This window comes from Penicillium malachiteum (genome assembly GCF_028827825.1).
Source record: "Penicillium malachiteum strain IBT 17515 chromosome Unknown utg000001l:1.0-8184562.0:1.0-8186909.0, whole genome shotgun sequence".
Taxonomy (NCBI): domain Eukaryota; kingdom Fungi; phylum Ascomycota; class Eurotiomycetes; order Eurotiales; family Aspergillaceae; genus Penicillium; species Penicillium malachiteum.
The window spans coordinates 7,647,143-7,667,725 of record NW_026643094.1 but is presented as its reverse complement, the minus strand read 5'-3'; the positions used below and the strand labels follow the sequence as shown (position 1 = coordinate 7,667,725).

Genomic DNA, 20,583 nt, shown 5'->3' with positions numbered 1-20,583 from the left:
CTTCTGTTTGTAAATTTGTGCGGTTGGTGTGCTTTCTAAACGGTTGGCGTTGACCAAGTTCCAGGCCAATGAAGTTCCAAGTTGGTGTGAGAGCACCTGGGCAGCTTGCAGATGTGTTCTTCTGCCGTGTCCGGTTCTCTTGTTATCGCGTTGGTTCTCAGAGCCCTCCCACAAGTCTCTTATCTCTCACTCAATCAATAAATGCTCAGTTCAAAATCATTGATGACAGTCCTATTCTCCTCTATTACGTCTTTCATTCTTCAAACTGAGCGGCTTTGGAGAAATTGGGATATGCTGACTAATCCTTCCATTTTGCGCGGGATTTGAGACGTCGTAAATGCGATATCAGCCGGCGGCGATATGCACATGGATTGTGGAGGAAATTGCCTCAGGCTGAAGGTATTTATGATCACGATCCTCTTTCGTTTCAATTTTTCATTTAAGTCATTTTTCTCTGTCTTTGAGAGCTATAATAGTAATTAAGAACTTGAACAATCTGGCATATCTGAATCCATCTGAGATACGTCTACAGATAAAAGTATATATCTTGGCCTAAGCTTAGCGTCCCACTCTCTGTATTGCCACCTGCCTGTGGACACGCAGGTTTAAGCTTATTTATAGCCTTGAAGCTCTCTAATAGCCAGAATGACTATAATTTTTGAAACAATAATATTCTTCCTACTAAAATCACAATTTAAATTATCTCAAAATGGGAGGTCAACTTCTAATATTCTTCGTACCCCTGATAAACACGTGATCCATGACATAAGCGTCAAGAAGCGGGAAAACACATACAAGCAGAGAGAGAGAGACCGAGGGGGCGAAGAAGATCAGTAATTATAGACTCACTGGATCATTTATCTTCGTGACTGGATTTCATCCATACAGTTCACAAATCTAGTAGAACCATTAAATAGACTATTTATTATAGTTTGTAATGAGATTATGTTTTAAGCCCCAAAATGAGACTATATAATAGCCCCTCCCCTATATCACCATCACACCCAGGAGAACCCGCCTTTCGACTCTACACCCGCCTCTCCCTCTTCAACCTCCTACTCAACCACGTCACATCCAACGTACGCCCTTGATTTTTTGATTCTCATATCCCTGCTGTGATCTATCTTCAAATCAGCTGACCCAGAATTTGGTCGTGGGTCTACAATCGGGTGGCTCTGGCGCTTTCGAGGTCCCCCCCCCCCGCTCCCAGCCTGCCACTAAGCGACACGGAGTTCCTTCTGAGCGGATCAAGCAACGTTCACCCCATATCGACCTCCGTCCTGCCATTTTGTCTACTTCATCTTTGACACGTCAATTGTTCTATCTTAAGCCAACAGAGGTATGTCTTGTTTACTGTTCATGGTCGCTTGACCTTTTGCCTCCCAAAATATCCAAGCGTCTTGCCCCGTGCGGTGCGCGTACTGCGACATCGCCCGTTCGGGGCGGTCGACAGTGGCCGTCATTGAGGCTCGACTAGACTGGATTAGAATATATGGAATCCAATCGCATATACCCTCTCTACACTACCGATGAATACTCTACTTGATTCCCCATGACCAGAAGTGCTCATTTGTTCTCCTTACTAGATCTCAATCGATACCAAACACCACTTCCCCCCTCGTCGTCTCAGTCGAGCCGCTCTGGCGAGAGTGCAGCGCCTTGGCTGCACCGGCACCGTGAACCTTAGCGGAGTACATGTGGCTTTCTTCACACAGCGGTGAAAATGAAGGGTTTCAGACAGAGAGTGGTAGGTTACCTTACTCCGTGTGCTCCTCACCGCACGATCATTCACCCCCCTCTGCCCCCACCATGCAGGTGGTCGATTTTCCATCCCCCTTACTCCCATATAAGCTAATAAATTCCACCTATTGATAGCATGAGCAGCTTTCGCGGGCGAAGGACAATAAATCGTCCAAGAAGAAGGATTCATCCAACTCTACACCACAGTCCCTTGGAGTCAACCCTACACAGCAGTCGGCATCCCCGAACCAAGGTACCCCGACCTCCTCAACAACCTCTTTGAATGACACACGAGGAAAATCGCCCGAGAATGCATCTCCAGCAGGAACTCCCTCGGGAGGCGCCGGCGCTCCCGCTCAACACTATATAGCGCAGGGGGCTGGAGCGGCCGGTCAGCCAGTGAACAATGGCCCAGGCACCCCGACAAGACAGGGCCAGCCCATAGCCCCCAGTGTGGTCATTAGTCCTAGTGGTCCTGTAAGCTCATGATGCCCGAAACGTATATCCGCTTCCACATTATACTAACTGAATTGCTTTTTTCTCCCCGCAGCATGCCCCTCCTCCAGGTGCCGCTGAGACTATGCCTGGAGATTTGGCGCCCCCGCGGAAATCTCATGTGTTCGACCGTCTTCAAACCACCCCCAAGGACATGTCGGAAGGAATTCGGACCCCCAAACGCCAACACTCATCTCGATTTGATATCTCAGACCAGCGTCAGCGAGAGTTGGAGAAGCTGCCTGGCTTCCATGAGGTTGCCCCGAACCGCCGTCAGGACCTTTTCATGCAGAAGATCGATCAGTGCAACATTATTTTCGACTTCAATGATCCTACCGCAGATATGAAGTCCAAAGAGATCAAGAGGCTGGCTCTCCATGAGCTCTTAGATTACGTCGCCAACAACCGATCCGTGATCACCGAACCTATGTACCCTCGTGTTGTTGAAATGTTTGCAAAGAACCTATTTCGCCCAATTCCCCCGCCTATGACACCCCAGGGCGAGGCTTTTGACCCGGAGGAAGATGACCCTGTTTTGGAGGTGGCATGGCCTCATATTCAGGTGGTCTATGAGTTTTTCTTGAGATTTATTGAGAGCCAAGATTTCAACACGAACATTGCAAAGGCATACATCGATCATCAATTCGTTCTTCAGGTATTTAAATCATTTTCTCGGGATTGCAATTGTCGGAGATCTCTTATGGCTAACATTCGGCCGTCACAGTTGCTGGATTTGTTTGACTCGGAGGACCCACGGGAGCGTGATTTCCTCAAGACTACATTGCATCGTATTTACGGCAAATTCCTGAATCTGCGATCATATATTCGCAGGTCCATCAACAACGTTTTCTTCCAATTTATGTATGAAACTGAGAGACACAATGGCATTGCTGAGTTGTTGGAGATTTTGGGCTCTATCATCAACGGCTTTGCCCTTCCGCTGAAGGAGGAGCACAAGCTCTTCTTGACTCGGGTTCTTCTTCCCATGCACAAGGTAAAGAGCTTAAGCATGTACCACCCACAACTGGCCTATTGCATTGTTCAGTTCTTGGAGAAGGACTCAACTCTCACAGAAGACGTACGCATTCATCCTACCCCCAGCTCTTTTGATTTACGCAGACTAACTCAGTTTTAGGTCGTTCTTGGATTATTGCGTTACTGGCCGAAGACGAACAGCACAAAGGAGGTCATGTATCTCAATGAAGTTGAGGACATTTTCGAGGTCATGGACCCTGCCGAGTTTGCTAAGGTGCAAGAGCCTCTCTTCCACCAATTAGCCAAGTCGGTTGCCAGCCCGCATTTCCAAGTCGCCGAACGTGCTCTGTACTTCTGGAACAATGAGTATTTCTGCAACCTTGTCAGCGATAATGTGGAAACCATTCTTCCAATTATGTTTGCTCCCCTTTATGAGAACTCCAAGGGTCATTGGAACAGGTATGTGTCAACCTTGCGGACATCATTGTTAGATAACCAACTAAGTCGACTCACTTTTTTACTAGGACTATCCATAGCATGGTTTACAATGCGATGAAGATGTTCATGGAGATCAATCCTCAGCTTTTCGACGAGTGCTCCCACGAATACACCGAACACCAGAACAGTGCAGACCAACGTGAGAAGACTCGACAGGATCGATGGGACTTGATCGAGCAGCGAGCAAAGCGACAGAATGGTGCCCCAGTGCTGCCATCGGCTCCCAGCCTCAATGTCCCCGAGCCCATCGATGAGGTCGAGGCCATGACCAATGAGAGCCAGAAGCGATTGAATAACCTGAAGCTTGATGAATCTGAAACCTCCAAGGAGCGACCTCCTCGGGAAGGAACTCCGGTGAGTCCTGTGCAACTATAACATTGCATTGAAGCTATCCAGATCACCGCATCCCTTCCACTTTGATCCTATGCGCTTCTCTATCTTCTTTTTTCTTTCAATACAACCCTGGATTCGTTACCCTTGAATGTCTGTCCCTTGCTAAATGACCATTTCCGCCCATGTACAGCCAGCGTGATTCTAACGTGGAAACGTCCGTTTGCTCCAGACACGACGCCGTGGCTCCATTCGTGGTTCTCGGAGACGACGCAGTGGCAGCGGTAGTGAAATTCGCCCTCGACGACGCTCGGTCGGCAGCGGTACCAGTGCAACCAATGTACAGATCCTACATCGAAGCAACTCTACCAAATGATTTTTTCTTGAAGTGATTGGAGGCTCGTGCGGTGATGGATATGTGAATTTCCGTTGATTTTCTGCAACCAAATGGCATAGCGAACACGGGCTGCAACGATTTTTTTTGTGTGATTTTTGACTTGCCCGAATGATGCCTATTGTGCCTCTCCATATTTTTCTTTTCCTTGCCTTACTCTTAGTTTACTTTTCCTTCCTTTCTCTTATTTGTGTACATGGATTTCTTTGAAATTTCCCCTTCGGTGATCAATTGGCCTTGGTCATGATCAGTGAGCGGACCTCTGAGTTGGATCCCGTCTTAGAACCGTGTGCGGGTATGGAAAATGGGTGCGAATGGCGTTTTAACTTGCCAATCTATGATTGGCAGCTTTTTATTTTGTTGCCAGAATTCATTCTAGACCACTGCAGTACCGAAGACATAATATCGCCTTGGTCAAGACTTTTTGACAATCGTAGTTCCACTAGTATTTATTTCGTCCTCTTCAAGCTCAGGCCGCCGGCATTACATGAATACATGAATACATACATACTCAAATTGTTGGAACCAAGACTTTACATTAGTGTACCTGCCACATGGCTACCTACCTAGGTCCCTGGGCAATAACATTTGAACCATGACTGTCTCAAGTGCTGGGTAGCAGCATCTTTCATAGTAGTAGTTATAGATAATAGTAACATGAGTGTTCCAAAATTTCGAGCTTGGAGCTCCTTTAACCTGCTTGAAACCTTTCAACTCCAGATCCACAGGTCTTTCAAAGTTCAAGTTGGATTCAGTCTGAAGATATATCAGGGTGGATAAAAATACGCCATGCCGGATGCTGGCATATCACCGTGACGGGGATCATGATGCTACGTCACCAACTTGAAGGTTGGAAGTCGTGACTGGGAGGGCTTTGGGAATCTAGACTGAATGTTCTGATCCTGTGATTGAGTTACAAACTTGAATGAATTCTTTGATTCAACTTGAAAGAGTCCTGAGGTATACTCTGTATACACTTCGTAAATCATTAGCCGCGCGTGTACTCGTTTACTAGACGCGTGTGCCCTGGAACGGATGAACCATATGGGGATAGATCACGTGCCTTTTCAAATAGGCTGGATCACGTGCCTTTCTAAATAGGTTGAGTTGACTGACGATATAGTCTATGGTTTCTTGATATGAGGAAATATTTTCATCAGATTAAGTTATTGGTCACAGTGTAGCTAGTTTGTTTTATCTTTCATACACTCTTCTCATATAATATAATAATTATACCGGAAATTTGCGCTTTCAGTAGGAGACTTGCCGCCTGTTTTACTAGGCGCCTTACTAGGCGCCAGTTGCTATACGGATCAACGTTAGCCCGAATTTCCTAAAGCGGACTAGCTCGCGTCTGCTTTCTGTCAGGCCAGGGCCCCAAGGTCTCGCGCGCTCTGCGGTCTCCGATTCTAACACCCTTCTCTTACCTCCTCTCTCTTCCCCCACGGGGTTCCTTAAACTCGCCTTTTTTCTTACCTGTCCATTCTCTCCTTTAAATGGACTAAGCTTTCTTTCTATTTCGCAATTAAATGACCTGACGAACGACTCCTACTTCCTCCCCGTCTCCGTTCGATCTTTTCGAGATATTGCACGAGCCAGTTGAGCTTCACCCGCAATCCGCGATCCCGCACATGCTACCCCGATTTTGATACCCAGAACGTCGCGTGGGCTGGAACAATATCAGCCGGCCACCGGGCCTGGCCGTAATTGCGATTTCATTTCCTTCGCTGGCCCTTCTGAGAGGGTTTGATTGCGCCTATCATGGAGCGGAACATCGATATCTATGCCACCAAGTTGGGTGATGAGAGGCTGGGTATGTCACGAAAGTGGAAGAATTGCTGATCCCATACTTCTCAAGTTGACTTTAATTAACCCTCTTTTGGCGCAGATGTGAAAGTGCGAGCGAATGTCGCGACCGAGCTGCGAGACAGCATTGAACCATTATGCTCAGGCGCAAACTACCCCATATTCCTCTCTAAGCTATGGCCAGTCTTCAAGACTATCCTGGGTGGAGACCCCGTCTTTTTCAGCATGTCATACGAGCAGGTGAGTTAGATGGATTGAATAATTGAAGGCGCATACGACCCCGATGGATGCGCCCCTCTGAATACAAATGACTTTCTCACACATGCCCAGAAACTTCGCAATTGCATTCTCGAGACCCTTCACCGATTGCCGACAGCTTCGCCCGACGTTGAACCTTACGCTGCCGACATGGTGGACCTGCTTATGGAACTTGCACGAATCGAGAACGAAGATAATGCGGTCTTATGTATGAAGACCATCATGGATCTGGAACGCAATCAAGCGAAAGCAACTTCCGCACGAGTGCAACCTTTCTTGGAACTTATTCAAGAAATGTTTCAGACAATGGAACAGGTCGTCCGTGATACCTTTGATACCCCCACACAAGCAACTCCGTCTGGCATGCCATCGACACCAAACGCGAGCGTCCAGAACTTCCAATCACCGAGACCCAGTTCACCCGCAACATCCGTTTCAGATCTAGGCCCCGAGCAACAATCTAGCAATGTTATCTTGAAAGGCATGCAGTCATTCAAGGTTCTTGCAGAATGCCCGATTATCGTCGTTTCAATCTTTCAGACTCACCGCGCCTCGGTTGCCGCAAATGTCAAGTTGTTCGTGCCTCTCATTAAGACCATTCTGCTTTTGCAAGCGAAACCTCAAGAGAAGGCCCACGCAGACGCTGCCGCGCAAGGAACCATCTTCACCGGAGTTTGCAAAGAGATCAAGAACAGAGCTGCATTCGGAGAGTTTATCACTGCGCAAGTGAAAACAATGAGCTTCTTGGCTTATCTCCTCCGTTTGTATGCCCACCAGCTCCAAGATTTCCTCCCCACTTTACCATCTGTTGTGGTTCGTTTACTTCAGGACTGCCCACGTGAGAAATCTGGCGCTCGAAAAGAACTTCTTGTTGCCATTCGACACATCATCAACTTCAACTATCGCAAGATATTCATTGAGAAGATTGATGAGCTCCTGGATGAGCGAACTCTCATTGGTGACGGCTTAACGGTTTATGAAACGATGCGTCCCTTGGCCTACAGCATGCTTGCTGACCTCATTCACCACGTACGTGACCACCTTAGTCGTGACCAGATTCGCCGCACGGTTGAAGTCTACACAAAGAATCTCCATGATGATTTCCCTGGTACTAGCTTCCAGACGATGAGTGCTAAGCTGCTGTTCAACATGGCGGAGCATATCTCTAAGCTGGAGGATAAGCGCGAGGCTCGCTATTTCCTCATCATGATCTTGGATGCTATTGGTGACAAGTTCGCTTCCATGAACCACCAATTCAACAATTCCGTTAAGGTATCCAAGGCCAACAAGGACACGCGGAAGGACAACGAGCCATGCCCGGAAAATTACCTTGCTGAGAAGGACCAACCTCCTGATTGGGATGATATTGATATTTTTTCTGCATCTCCAATCAAGACTTCCAGTCCACGTGATCGTGGTGCAGACCCCGTCTCAGATAACCTCTTCCTTTTCCGTAACCTGATCAACGGCTTGAAGAACATTTTCCACCAGCTGAAGAATTGCAACCCCGATGATGTCCAGATTGACCCTAATAGCGTTCCTATCAACTGGTCCGAGGTCTCATATGGATATAATGCTGAAGAGGTCAGAGTGATCAAGAAACTCTTCCACGAAGGAGCTCGTGTCTTCCGCTATTACGGTGTCGACAATGCCCCCCCCCTGAAATGAATTACGCCTCACCCTTCGATTTCCTCGCCAGTCAATACACAGCGCCTATGTCACGCGAAGAGAAGGAGCTCCTGGAGAGCTTCGGTACCGTCTTCCACTGCATTGATACCGCGACCTTCCATGAAGTCTTCCACTCCGAGATTCCATACCTCCATGAGCTCATGTTCGAACACGGTTCTCTGCTTCATCTCCCACAATTCTTCCTGGCTAGCGAGGCCACCTCCCCCGCATTTTCCGGCATGGTTCTGCAGTACTTGATGGAGCGCATTGACGAAGTTGGAACTTCAGACATGACAAAGGCAAAAATTCTCTTGAGAATGTTCAAGCTCTCATTCATGGCGGTAACTTTGTTCTCTGTCCAAAATGAACAAGTCCTCCATCCTCATGTGACAAAGATCGTTACCAAGTGCATTGAGCTATCAGTGACTGCCGAGGAGCCGATGAACTACTTCCTCCTTCTACGTTCCCTTTTCCGCAGCATCGGTGGTGGTCGATTCGAGCTCTTGTACAAGGAAATTCTTCCGCTTCTGGAAATGCTTCTGGAGACCTTTAACAATCTGTTGATGGCAGCTCGCAAGCCCCAAGAGCGTGATCTTTACGTCGAGCTTACTCTCACTGTCCCGGCACGACTCAGTCACCTTCTCCCACACTTGAGCTATCTCATGCGCCCAATTGTGGTGGCCTTGCGTGCCGATTCTGACCTGGTTGGTCAAGGATTACGTACCCTTGAACTTTGCGTGGATAACTTGACGGCTGATTATCTTGATCCGATTATGGCTCCCATCATGGATGAGCTTATGACCGCTCTATGGGATCATCTGCGCCCCCATCCATACAACCATTTCCATGCACACACCACAATGCGCATTCTCGGAAAGTTGGGTGGGCGTAACCGCAAGTTCCTTAATCACCCGCCGGAGTTGTCATTCCAGCAATACTCCGACGACAACCCCAGCTTCGACATCCGTCTTATCGGTCCAAGCGAGAAGCGGCCTTTCCCTGTCGATATCGGCATTGATCTGGCCATCGGCAAACTCATGGAGGCTCCCAAGACAGATTCTGCCAAGTCTTCCGATATCTACTACAAACAACAGGCATTCCGAATGCTTAGTTCCCACTTGAAGCTGCAGATTGGATATGAGAACCTTCCCGATGACCTCGCGTCTTTAATTCGGTTACATGCCAACGATCTTTTCGACAGCAAGGTCAGTGCTATGGTGGATATCCTTGAGAAGTCCGAGCGATCGGCCTCTGTTCCAAAGAAGGTGGCACAAGAAGCAACTGTGAAGAAGCTTCTGAAGGCATGTATCTTTGCGACTACCATCCCCGATCTTGAGCCTACCGCAAGTGCATTTGTCGCGGATGTTTGCAAGCATTTTGCTGTCGTTGAGGTCGGCCGGGCTCTTGCTCAAGCCCGTCATAGCCGCAAGCCGTTTGATGTTTCCAATGGAGAAGGTCCAGTTTACTTGGATTCCCGTACTCTAGCTGAAGCGATTGTCGAAACTCTCTCTTCCGACAACGCCCATGTCCGAGACGCCGCCGAGCTGGCTATGCAGATCGTCAAAGAAGCCGCTGGCGTCATCTTTGGGTCTCCTGAGAAGGCATCGAAGCTTCCATTCTTCCAGCATCTTGGCCGCGTGTTTTGCCACAGCTGCTACAGTGAGGAGTGGTTTACCAAGGCTGGTGGAAGTCTAGGAATTAAACTCCTTGCTACCAAACTCGACCTCGGGGAAACGTGGCTATATGAGCGTCATGTTGATTTCTCCCGGGCTCTTATGCATGTGATCAAGGACACGCCTGCAGATCTCCCTGCATCCACACGAGGTCAGTCTCAGGAGACTATGACTATGATTCTTCAGCGGTGTGGAAAGGCCATTCCCAAAGATGACTTGAAGAACGAGAAGAGTCGTCTCTTTGCTCTCTGTGGCTTTTTTGTCTATGAGCTTGGTCATATGAATAAGCATGTTCGTGAAACATCCCGTCGTTGCTTCGCAACTCTCAAGGAAGAACTGGGCTGTGAGCTCCATGAACTCATTGCCCCAGTCAAGGACCGCTTGCTTCAGCCAATCTTCAACAAGCCTCTGCGTGCTTTGCCATTCGCAACTCAAATTGGGTTTATCGATGCTATCACGTACTGCCTTGGTTTGCACAATGACATTGTCACTTTCAATGAGCCATTGAACCGGTTGATGCTGGAGTCGCTCGCTCTTGCTGATGCCGATGATGAATCGCTCGCCTCCAAGCCGAATGAATTCAAAAATGCGGACATGATTGTCAACTTGCGTGTTGCTTGCTTGCGGCTTTTGTCCATGGCTATGAACTTCCAAGACTTTGCCAACACACCTCAGAACACTAGCCGAGCTCGGATAATTTCCGTGTTCTTCAAGTCTCTGTACTCTCGTTCTCCTGAGGTGATCGAAGCTGCAAATGCTGGTCTTAAGGATGTTCTCACTCAGACCAATAAGCTACCCAAGGATCTATTGCAGAATGGCTTGCGCCCTATTCTCATGAATCTGCAAGATCCGAAGCGCCTGAGTGTCGCTGGTCTTGACGGCTTGGCTCGCCTTTTGACTCTTCTCACCAATTATTTCAAGGTTGAGATTGGTGCCCGTCTTCTAGACCACATGAAAGTGATTGCGGATGACGGCGTCCTACAAAAGGTCTCGTTCAGCCTTGTTGAGCAAAACCCTGCTATGAAGATTGTTGCTGCCATCTTTAATATTTTCCACCTTCTTCCCCCGGCTGCTACTTCATTCATGGAACATCTTGTCAACAAGGTCCTGGATCTTGAGAAGAAGCTGCGAAGAACGTCACACAGTCCCTTCCGAAAGCCCCTTGTTAAGTATCTCAATCGGTACCCCAAGGAAAGCTTAGCCTTCTTCTTTGCCCGGTTCAAGGATGAGCGATTCGGTCGTTTCTTCGGCCAAATTCTGGCTGACGCGGAGAGTGAAACCTTGCGAAATGCAGTGGTCGCTGATACAGAGACCTTCCTTTCAACCGCATTCGGACAGGATGGTGCAGATGGCAAGAACACTGCCGCCATTAATGGAATTTATGTCACTCATTCTATCAGCTCCTACTCCTCTACTAAGAAGTGGCTGGTCGAGCATGCGGATTTGAGAGCGAAGCTTCTGTCTTCTGGGCGGGACCTGGAAAGAAAGCTCCGAGGTGACAGCTTACCTCCTGATGAGCGCCTTAGAGTTGAACAGGCTGAGGATCAGTTGATGGACATTTTCACCACCTACCTGACGGAGGCATCACACGACCTTGACTTCTTGTTTGAGGTCATTGATGGTCTTTCGGCGGACGAGTTGAAGCGCACTCTTGCTCTTCCCAAGTTCATCTACAGCCACATCATCACCAATGAGTCCATCGACTATCGCCGCTCTGTCATCATGCGCTGTCTCGAGCTCTACGGCCAACGGGCTTGTTCCCAGAAGACCAAGACATATGCATTCCGCAATTTGGTCAACCCTATTCTTGCAATGGATGTGCAGACCACTTGGAAGAGTCCACCCAACACTCCTAAGTTGATGGATAAGAGCATGACTGAGTCTATCCAGAGCCGTCTGTGGAAGCCACAACTCGCAGATCTCAGTGAAGAGTCTAGTCAAGCCGGAGTTGACCACTCGCGCATGGAGCTTCTACAGTTGTCCGCATTGTTGATCAAGTATCACTCGCAGACCGTCCAGGACTCCCGCAAGGACATCATCAAGTTTGCTTGGAATTACATTCGCCTCGAAGATATCATCAACAAGTATGGCGCTTATGTTCTGATCAGCTACTTCATAGCCCATTACGAGACGCCTTTCAAGATTGTGATACAAGTCTACGTCGCTTTGCTTAGAGCCCACCAAAACGAAGGCCGTGCGCTTGTCACTCAGGCACTCGATGTCTTGGCTCCTGTGCTACCCACTCGAACTGCTGGCAACCAAGGTGCAGAGGCACGCTATCCATTGTGGGCTAAGTGGCCTCGTCGTATCTTGGCCGAAGAGACTGCGAACTTGCAACAGGTGATGAGTATTTTCCAGTTCTTGGTCCGACAGCCTGACCTCTTCTATGAGTCGCGTGAGCATTTTGTGCCCCTCATTGTTCCGTCTCTCATCAAGATCGCTGGTCCACCAAATACTTCCAATGACAGCAAAAAGCTGGCCCTTAACCTCATTGGCTTGGTTTGGCACTGGGAGGAAAAGCGCTCATCAGCAGAGGCAGGCATCAGTGGTGCCAATGCCGTAACTGACTCACCGAATACCAAGAAGCGCAAGCTAGAAGAGCCTCAAGAGATGGCTTCTCCTGCTTTGGCGCCTCCACCAAGCAGAGGAGGATCGGATTACTCTGTACCGGTTGAACTTCGTGCCGCTCTCATCAAATACCTCATCACATTCATCACTACCATTCCCGAGCGGTTCTCTGTTCCAGCTGCCCAGATTCGTGCAAATTCTGCCGCGAAGCAGGCGCAGACTCCACCTACTTGCGAGATGATCAATAAGGCTATCTATCTTCTCAGAAACCTGCTTTCACCAGAATACTGGGGAGATCTTGATATCGACCTCTACCAGAAGGTAACAGAGCCCATTCTTGCAGGCGAGAAGGCCGACAAACCCGATGAGAAGCAGATCACTGCTATGGTGAATGCGCTTCAAGTCCTGCGTGTTCTCATCGCGGCAAAGCCGAATGAATGGATCTCTGCTCGTCTTCCGGCCGTCCAGAAATTGCTCGAGAAGCCATTGAAATCGGATAATCCTGAGATCCAGGACTGTCTCCACGGCCTGGAGGATGAGATGGAAATCTCTATCAAGTTGCCACCACCTGTTCGTCGGGTTCTCGAGGCTATACCGGACGAGGCACCTGACGATGAGGATGCTATGGACACCGAGGGCACTGCGTCTGAGTTTGCCACCTACTTGTCTACTATTGCAACCGAAACACTTTCTGCCAGCAATTACGTTTCAAGTCTGAACACACTCTGGACCCTGTCGAAGCATAAGCCTGCCGAGATTGACACGCATATTCCTGCTGTCATGAAGGCGTTCTCGCAAAAGCTTGCTAAAGAACATGTTGCGGCCTCCACGCAGCAAAACGGTGCACAGGCTCAAAATGGGGCTGCTACTCCTGCCAAGCCTGCCGAAGGTGTTCCAGAACCGCATGAAATTGAACTTGGTGTTGACCTAATCTTCAAGACGATCGAATTGATTTCGGTCCGCATGTCTCACCTCGGTGACCAACGCCGCCCGTTCCTGAGTGTGCTGGCATCTATTGTGGAACGATCGCAGAATACCAAGCTGTGCACTAAGGTCTTGGAAATGGCGGAGTCCTGGATTTTCCACTCCTCCGAGTCATGGCCAACCTTGAAGGAGAAGACAGCAGTGCTGCACAAGATGCTTCTCTTTGAATCTCGAACGGATCAGACTATGCTGAAGAAGTTCCTTGACCTTGTGATTCGTATCTACGAGGACTCAAAGATCACCCGCACAGAGTTGACTGTCAGACTGGAGCATGCTTTCCTTATTGGTACACGAGCCCAAGATGTTGAAATGCGCAACCGGTTTATGACCATCTTCGATCGTAGCTTGACCCGCTTGGCAAGCTCTCGATTGAGCTATGTGCTCACCTGTCAAAACTGGGACACTCTCGCCGACTCTTTCTGGCTGGCCCAGGCCTCTCATCTGGTGCTTGGGTGTGTAGATATGAACACCACCGCCCGTCTGCACCAGGAAGACTTCACACTCTACCCACTTACCTTCCTCTTTGCTGGCGGTGAGAAGGATTCCAGAATGGGAGATATCATGGTTGACAGCTCACTTGAGACCTTCGTCGCTGAACGCAAGCGCTTCATGTCTGAGGTTGGTGACGTTAAGGTTCGTGATTTGATAGAACCTTTGTGTCAGCTCCAGCACACAGATCCAAACGTATCCTACAAACTTTGGACTACTCTTTTCCCCATCTTCTGGTCTACCTTGCCAAAGGACGACCGCATTGATCTTGAGAAGGGCATGGTTACTCTCCTTACTCGCGAGTACCACCAAAGACAATTGGATAAGCGCCCCAATGTTGTGCAAGCTCTTCTGGAGGGTGCTGTGCGCGCTCGTCCTCGATTCAAGATTCCTCCGCACGTCATGAAATACCTTAGTCGTACCTACGATGCCTGGTATACCGCCGCGACCTACCTAGAGGAGAGTGCTATTAACCCGATCATCGACACTGCCACTGTTCGTGAAAGCAATCTTGATGCCCTGGTCGAAGTTTATGCTGGTCTTCAAGAAGATGACTTCTTCTATGGTACCTGGCGCCGCCGTTGCAAGTTCGTTGAAACCAATGCAGCATTGTCGTATGAGCAGCAAGGCATGTGGGATAAGTCCCAGCAGCTCTACGAAAACGCGCAAATCAAAGCTCGTTCTGGAGCAATGCCATTCTCTCAAGGTGAATACTTTGTTTGGGAAGACCATTGGTTGATCTGCGCGCAGAAGCTCCAGCAATGGGAAATTTTGAGTGACTTCGCTAAGCATGAAAATTTGAACGATCTTCTCCTTGAGGCTGCTTGGAGAAACATTGAAAACTGGCAGAGCGAGGGCAATCGTGAGCAGCTAGAGTCACTGATCAAATCCGTTTCTGATGCTCCTACCCCGCGACGCACTTTCTTCCAAGCTTTCATGGCTCTTCTTCAGTACCACACCAAGAAGGAGAACATGCAAGACTTCAACAGCGTCTGTGATGAGTCTATTCAACTGTCTATTCGCAAGTGGCTTCAATTGCCCAAGCGCATTACTAATGCTCATATCCCCATCTTGCAACACTTCCAGTTGCTGGTCGAACTTCATGATGCCAGTCACATCTGTGGCAGCTTGGCCCAGACCAATGAGCGTAACCTTGATACCAAGTCCGCTGAGTTGAAGCTTCTTCTTGGAACCTGGCGAGATCGATTGCCCAACCTGTGGGATGACATCAATACCTGGCAAGACCTTGTTACTTGGCGCCAGCACATCTTCCAGCTTATCAACGGTACTTATCTCAGCCTTCTCCCTCCTCAGACCAACAATGTCGCCAGCAACTCCTATGCCTACCGTGGATACCATGAAACTGCTTGGATCATCAATCGCTTCGCTCATGTTGCCCGCAAGCATCAAATGCCAGAGGTCTGCATCAATCAATTGAGCCGTATCTACACACTGCCCAACATTGAAATTCAAGAAGCTTTCCTCAAGCTACGTGAGCAGGCGAAGTGCCACTACCAGAACCCCAAGGAGCTCAACAGTGGGTTGGATGTCATCAATAACACCAACCTCAACTATTTCGGACCCCAGCAAAAGGCTGAGTTCTACACTCTGAAGGGAATGTTCCTTGCCAAACTGGATAATGTCAATGACGCGAATGAGGCCTTTGGTGTTGCTCTCTACTATGATCTTCGTCTTGCAAAGGCATGGTCAGAATGGGGACAGTACAGTGATCAGCGCTTTAAGGCGGACCCGGCGGACTATGAACTCGCCAGTAACGCCGTCAGCTGTTACTTGGAGGCAGCCGGTCTCTACAAGAGTGCTAAGTCGCGTAAGCTTCTTAGTCGAATCCTTTGGTTGCTGAGTCTGGACAATGATGAGGGTCAGATCGCCAGTGCCTTCGAGAACTTCAAGGGAGATACACCTGTATGGTACTGGATTACCTTTATTCCTCAACTTCTCACCAGCTTGTCTCACCGCGAGGCGCGTCTGTGCAAGGCTGTTCTCGTCAAGATCGCCAAGTTGTATCCACAGGCTCTCTTCTTCTTGCTCCGCACAAACAGAGAGGATATGCTGAGCATCAAGAAACAGCATGATCAAAAGCAGGAGAAGTTGAACCGCGCCAGACAACAGCAGCAACAGACATCTTCACCAAGTCAGAAGCCAAATGGCGAAGCGTCACCCGCTCCGAAACCTCCAACCAGTGTCCCTGCACCTAGTGCCTCCCCAGCAAATCAAGCCGCCAATCTGCCAACTGCTCAATCCCCTGCTCAAAACCCGTCCGCCCAGCAGTCTCCTGCTCAGCCTCAGAATCAGGTGCAAGCTTCCCCGCGACCTGCCCAGAACCAAAGCCCTGCTCCTGGTCAAGTTCAAGCCCAACCCCAGGGAGTTCCAGGACAACAGCAAGGTCACTTGCAAGTTCCAGGTCAGACTGGCACACCTCAACAGCAGAATCAAGTTCCTCCTACCGCCACTGGTACCGAAAAGGAGCCTCTGAAGAAGCCATGGGAATACTCGGACGAGATCATGTCCGGCCTCAAGACAGCTTTCCCACTGCTTGCTCTGTCCATGGAAACTATGGTCGACCAAATTCATAAGAACTTCAAGTGTCCACCAGATGAGGATGCCTATCGACTTATTGTTGCTCTACTGAACGATGGACTGGCCTATGTGGGACGTATGCCTGGATCGTACGCGCAGGATTTCAAGCTACCCGCTGCGACAGAAGCCAATATCACTCGATTCGCAGAGACGATTCTGCCTGCCCATATTCGCAAGTCTTTCGAGGCAGACTTCGTCGTCAAGAAGCCTACGATGCACGAATACATCCATAAATTGCGTCGCTGGCGTGACAAGTTCGAGGAGAAGCTGGATCGCCGCCCTCAGGCTGGAAATCTGGAGAGCTACTCGCCTCATCTCAGCGAGTTCCGTTTCCTCAAGTTTGACGAAGTTGAAGTTCCCGGGCAGTACCTTCTCCACAAAGACAAGAACCAAGACTTCGTTCGCATCGACCGCTTCTTGCCCGATGTGGACCTGGTTCGTGGTATTGGTGTTTGCCACCGTCGCCTCAAGATTCGAGGACATGACGGTAGCATTCATGCTTTCGCCGTTCAGCACCCAGCTGCACGCCACTGTCGTCGTGAGGAGCGCATTCTGCAATTGTTCCGGATCTTCAATGGTCTTTTGGCTAAGCGCAAGGAAAGTCGTCGCCGCAATCTTTACTTCCATCTCCCTCTTATGGTGCCATTGGCGCCACATATCCGTTTGGTTCGGGACGACTCTTCCTACATTTCTATGCAAGGAATCTATGAGGATTACTGCAGACGTGTTGGCATGAACAAGGATGAGCCGGTTCTTTTCACCATGGATCGAATGCGGTCGCTGGCAGAGACAAAACAAAATGTAAGTCATTTAACCTACCATTCCAGCTTGTATCCAATTAACCATGTCATCCAGCGCACGGCTGATCAGCAACAGGTGCTTCGTACTGAGATCTTGACTGCCATTCAAGACAAATGGGTCCCCAGTACCGTGGTGTTAGAGTTCTTCCAGCATACATACCCCAACTTTGCGGACTTCTGGCTTTTCCGCCGACAGTTTGCTTACCAGTATGCTGCGGTTGCTTTCATGACATACGTGATGCACATCGGTAATCGTTATCCTAACAAGATCTTGGTTTCGCGCTCAACCGGTGATATCTGGGGTGCGGAATTGATTCCCACCATCAACCCTGGCAAGGCGATTTTCTACAACCCAGAGCAGGTGCCATTCCGATTCACACCAAACATCCAGACATTGCTGGGTCCTATTGCTACAGAGGGTCTGTTTGCCTGTGCTATGATGGCTATTTCTCGCTGTTTGACTGAGCCTCGTCACGAGTTGGAGCAACAGCTCAGTATCTTCGTCCGTGACGAGATGATGTTCTGGTCCACTGCTCACCATCGTGGTGTTTTGCCTGTGCCTCAGCTGCGTGATCTTGTTAACAACAATAGCGAGATCATCGTCAACCGCGCTGTTAGCCTGGCTAGTCCACCCGAGGGCAACTTGCCTGCCAACCAAACCACGATCGATTTGATCTCCAAGGCAGTTAACCCTCAGCACCTGGCATCCTGCGATGCGTTGTGGATGCCTTATCTTTAAGTGCGTCGCTGCGTTTTACGTCTCTTTGCTCTAGCTCTATTGCTCTATTGCTCTTCTCAGTTCGAGGTGGCTTTTTTATTTTATTTTTGAGTTTTGCATGGGCAGCCTGGGTATGGGTTGGTTTCTATTTTGCTTTTAAGCGTGGCGCTTTGGTAAGGAAGTTCAAAAATGACTTTCTTTTGACTGGGATGAAGTTATTGGACACCGTTTTTTCAAATATTTTCGCTGTATGTTTTAATATTATGATGTTCTTTTCAAGTTATTCCAAGGTCCATACCATGACCTAGTAATGAACAATTGTTCCAAGTAAGCTACTGGCTAAGCGTGACATGAAGGTCGCGAATGTCAAACACATGAAGATGAAACTTGATAAATGCAACTTGAAGATACATAGATCAAGATAGCATTCCAGATGACATTCAACTTGAATGTTGTAACTACTAGTAGTCGTTGAATTTCAAGTTAACCTTCAAGTTGGAATACTAGCACATATGTACTACTATCATTCCAATGTTTTTTATAGATTCAAATTAATGATAAATTATTATCTAGTACAGCAAAAGGGATAGGGCACCCGGCTGTCATATCTGAAGAACACATGTACAGGCTACTACCAAAAGTATTACATGCTAAAGGACATTTGGATGCTTTTGTAGAAGGTGATCTCATACTACCTAGAATAACTAGGCGTGGCTAAATACACAAAGGCCACATGAAAAGGAGTAAGCAGTCATTAATTCCACCGAACGCCAGCGCCAGTGCTATTAAAACATAAGTCATTAAACAAGAGAAGGCTTCTTCTTGATCCCCAAGCTTGTCAAACTTGGCTTCTTAGCCTTCTTCACCCGCGCAAACGATGTAGAGGAAGGAGGCGGCATCGAAACCGAAGAAGACTTGGAGGGCTCAGGCATAGCGGGAATAGGTTCCTCTTCCTCGACAATGCGCTTGACTCTTTCCCCAGTGGACGTCATGAACGCTCGTCTTGCCGCCTCCTCGTCTTCTTTGTCCTGTAACAGCTGAACATCATCCTGTTCATCTCGTACAAACTCCAGGGCCGTCTCCTCGCCCTTCGCCTCGTTACGCTGGATTCGTGCATTCCTGGTGCGAATCTCGTCAAGCGCATCCGCAATAGCCATTTCTCGCTTGGAGTCCTGCATCTTATCCTCCAGCTCCGCCATCTTATCACGCTCTAGCTGCTCCTGCTCCTCGTTTTCCTCGCGCTCAAGTCGGTCAAGAGTTTCCTCTTGTGTTTCGTTATACTTTTCATCCTTGGAGTCGCGCCAGACCTCGAAGTTTCGCTTGGCGCCTTTTTCGCATTCGTAGTCCATATCTGGGATATATTAGCAGATGCACAGCAAGCAAAGACAAAAGGGAAGGGAAATCATACTCTTTGGATCTGTACGAAAGGTGATCTCTCCACTGCATCGTGTGCACCGAATAAAGAAGCGGTAGATCGGGATGGATAAGTACTTCTCCTCAAGAGTCTGCTTGCGGGCATTGAACTTGCGACCTCGATAGATGTATTCACCACAGTTGGTACATTTCATCGGGAATGGAGCCATCAGACGGACTGTGATGACTTTCGGGCCCTTCTGGCGGAGGTGCTTGGGTGTACGCCCGATCGCCGATGGATCAAAATCCGGGGGGTAGTATTTGGTGAGAACCTTTCGCTCAGACATGGTGACGGTGGTTCGGGCAGTTGAGGTGACAGAACTCAAGAAGAAGTGGCGTTGTAATGGAAAGTTGAAATAGAAAGTCCAACGCCCATACAGATATCACCACGTGACAGTGTCATGTGATCTGCATGGAAGTGTACAAGGGGTATAAAGCATCCATGACCAAGCAGAATTTTAGAGCTTCATTTCGGGTAGAGTAAATTATGAGATTTTGTACCAAAAATATTTCATACTGCTCTTTCCCCCCATAAATTCTTTAGTTTCGTATATAACTTCGAGTCCAAACTGGGCGTTTCCAATCCCACCTACCGCCCTTTTTCTGCCACTTTCGAATGTATAGAGTAGAAATATCAAGGACAAATTCGATATATGGGATTCTCTTACTTTTTCGGAATACTGTAATAGTGATAGGTATGATAGACTCATTCCCTCAGATTTGAATTCTCAGGCTCTCCTTTAATCCCACATACCCATATTGAATCTCCCATTCAGTCCTGATCTATAGATCATCTACCTCAAATGACAGGCGGTGAGTATGGCGCTGAGTATGCAGCGGTCGAGACTGCCCAGTCGCGCTATTCAAGATATTACGCACGGGCCACTGTCCACAATCCGCGACCCGCTCATGTTTAGCTTGGACTGCGGTGCTGGAAATCAACTTGCCTGAAAAAATATTTCAACCTCTTATGTTGGCGCATGCTTATGAACTTCTTCTTCCATCACCTGAACTGTCCAATTTGTGGTGATGGAACGGTATCTACGATCCTGGCGGCAGGACGCGTTCAATCGCGGTCAGCATGAGTCTGCTATCTACATTGGAGACAAGGTTCTCGCATTAACTAGTTTGTCGCTCCCCTGTCGCAACCAAAAGGAATGACTGTTCACTAACATA

The 20,583-nt window shown here is 48.6% G+C and overlaps 4 protein-coding genes across 4 annotated transcripts; 3 read left to right on the top strand and 1 right to left on the bottom strand.

Annotated features, from left to right (window-relative positions):
• Positions 1–962: 962 nt before the first annotated feature.
• N7483_002820 (protein phosphatase 2A regulatory subunit RTS1) lies at positions 963–4,083 on the top strand (the record flags this gene model as incomplete). Its single annotated transcript, XM_057086257.1, has 7 exons — positions 963–1,079; positions 1,136–1,339; positions 1,876–2,217; positions 2,291–2,890; positions 2,960–3,313; positions 3,371–3,669; positions 3,735–4,083. 7 exons carry the CDS (start codon positions 963–965, stop codon positions 4,081–4,083), a joined length of 2,265 nt encoding a protein of 754 aa, XP_056952406.1.
• Positions 4,084–6,193: 2,110 nt separating this feature from the next.
• Positions 6,194–8,164, top strand: N7483_002819 (Histone acetylase complex subunit; the record flags this gene model as incomplete). The annotated part of the gene is made up of 3 exons (XM_057086256.1): positions 6,194–6,245; positions 6,321–6,478; positions 6,569–8,164. 3 exons carry the CDS (start codon positions 6,194–6,196, stop codon positions 8,162–8,164), a joined length of 1,806 nt encoding a protein of 601 aa, XP_056952405.1.
• Positions 8,165–8,211: 47 nt separating this feature from the next.
• N7483_002818 (histone acetyltransferase TRA1) lies at positions 8,212–18,015 on the top strand (the record flags this gene model as incomplete). Its single annotated transcript, XM_057086255.1, has 1 exon — positions 8,212–18,015. The coding sequence occupies one exon, from the start codon at positions 8,212–8,214 to the stop codon at positions 18,013–18,015; it is 9,804 nt and encodes a 3,267-aa protein (XP_056952404.1).
• A 779-nt stretch (positions 18,016–18,794) lies between these two features.
• N7483_002817 (Saf4/Yju2 family protein) lies at positions 18,795–19,694 on the bottom strand (the record flags this gene model as incomplete). The annotated part of the gene is made up of 2 exons (XM_057086254.1): positions 18,795–19,345; positions 19,403–19,694. 2 exons carry the CDS (start codon positions 19,692–19,694, stop codon positions 18,795–18,797), a joined length of 843 nt encoding a protein of 280 aa, XP_056952403.1.
• Positions 19,695–20,583: the final 889 nt, after the last annotated feature.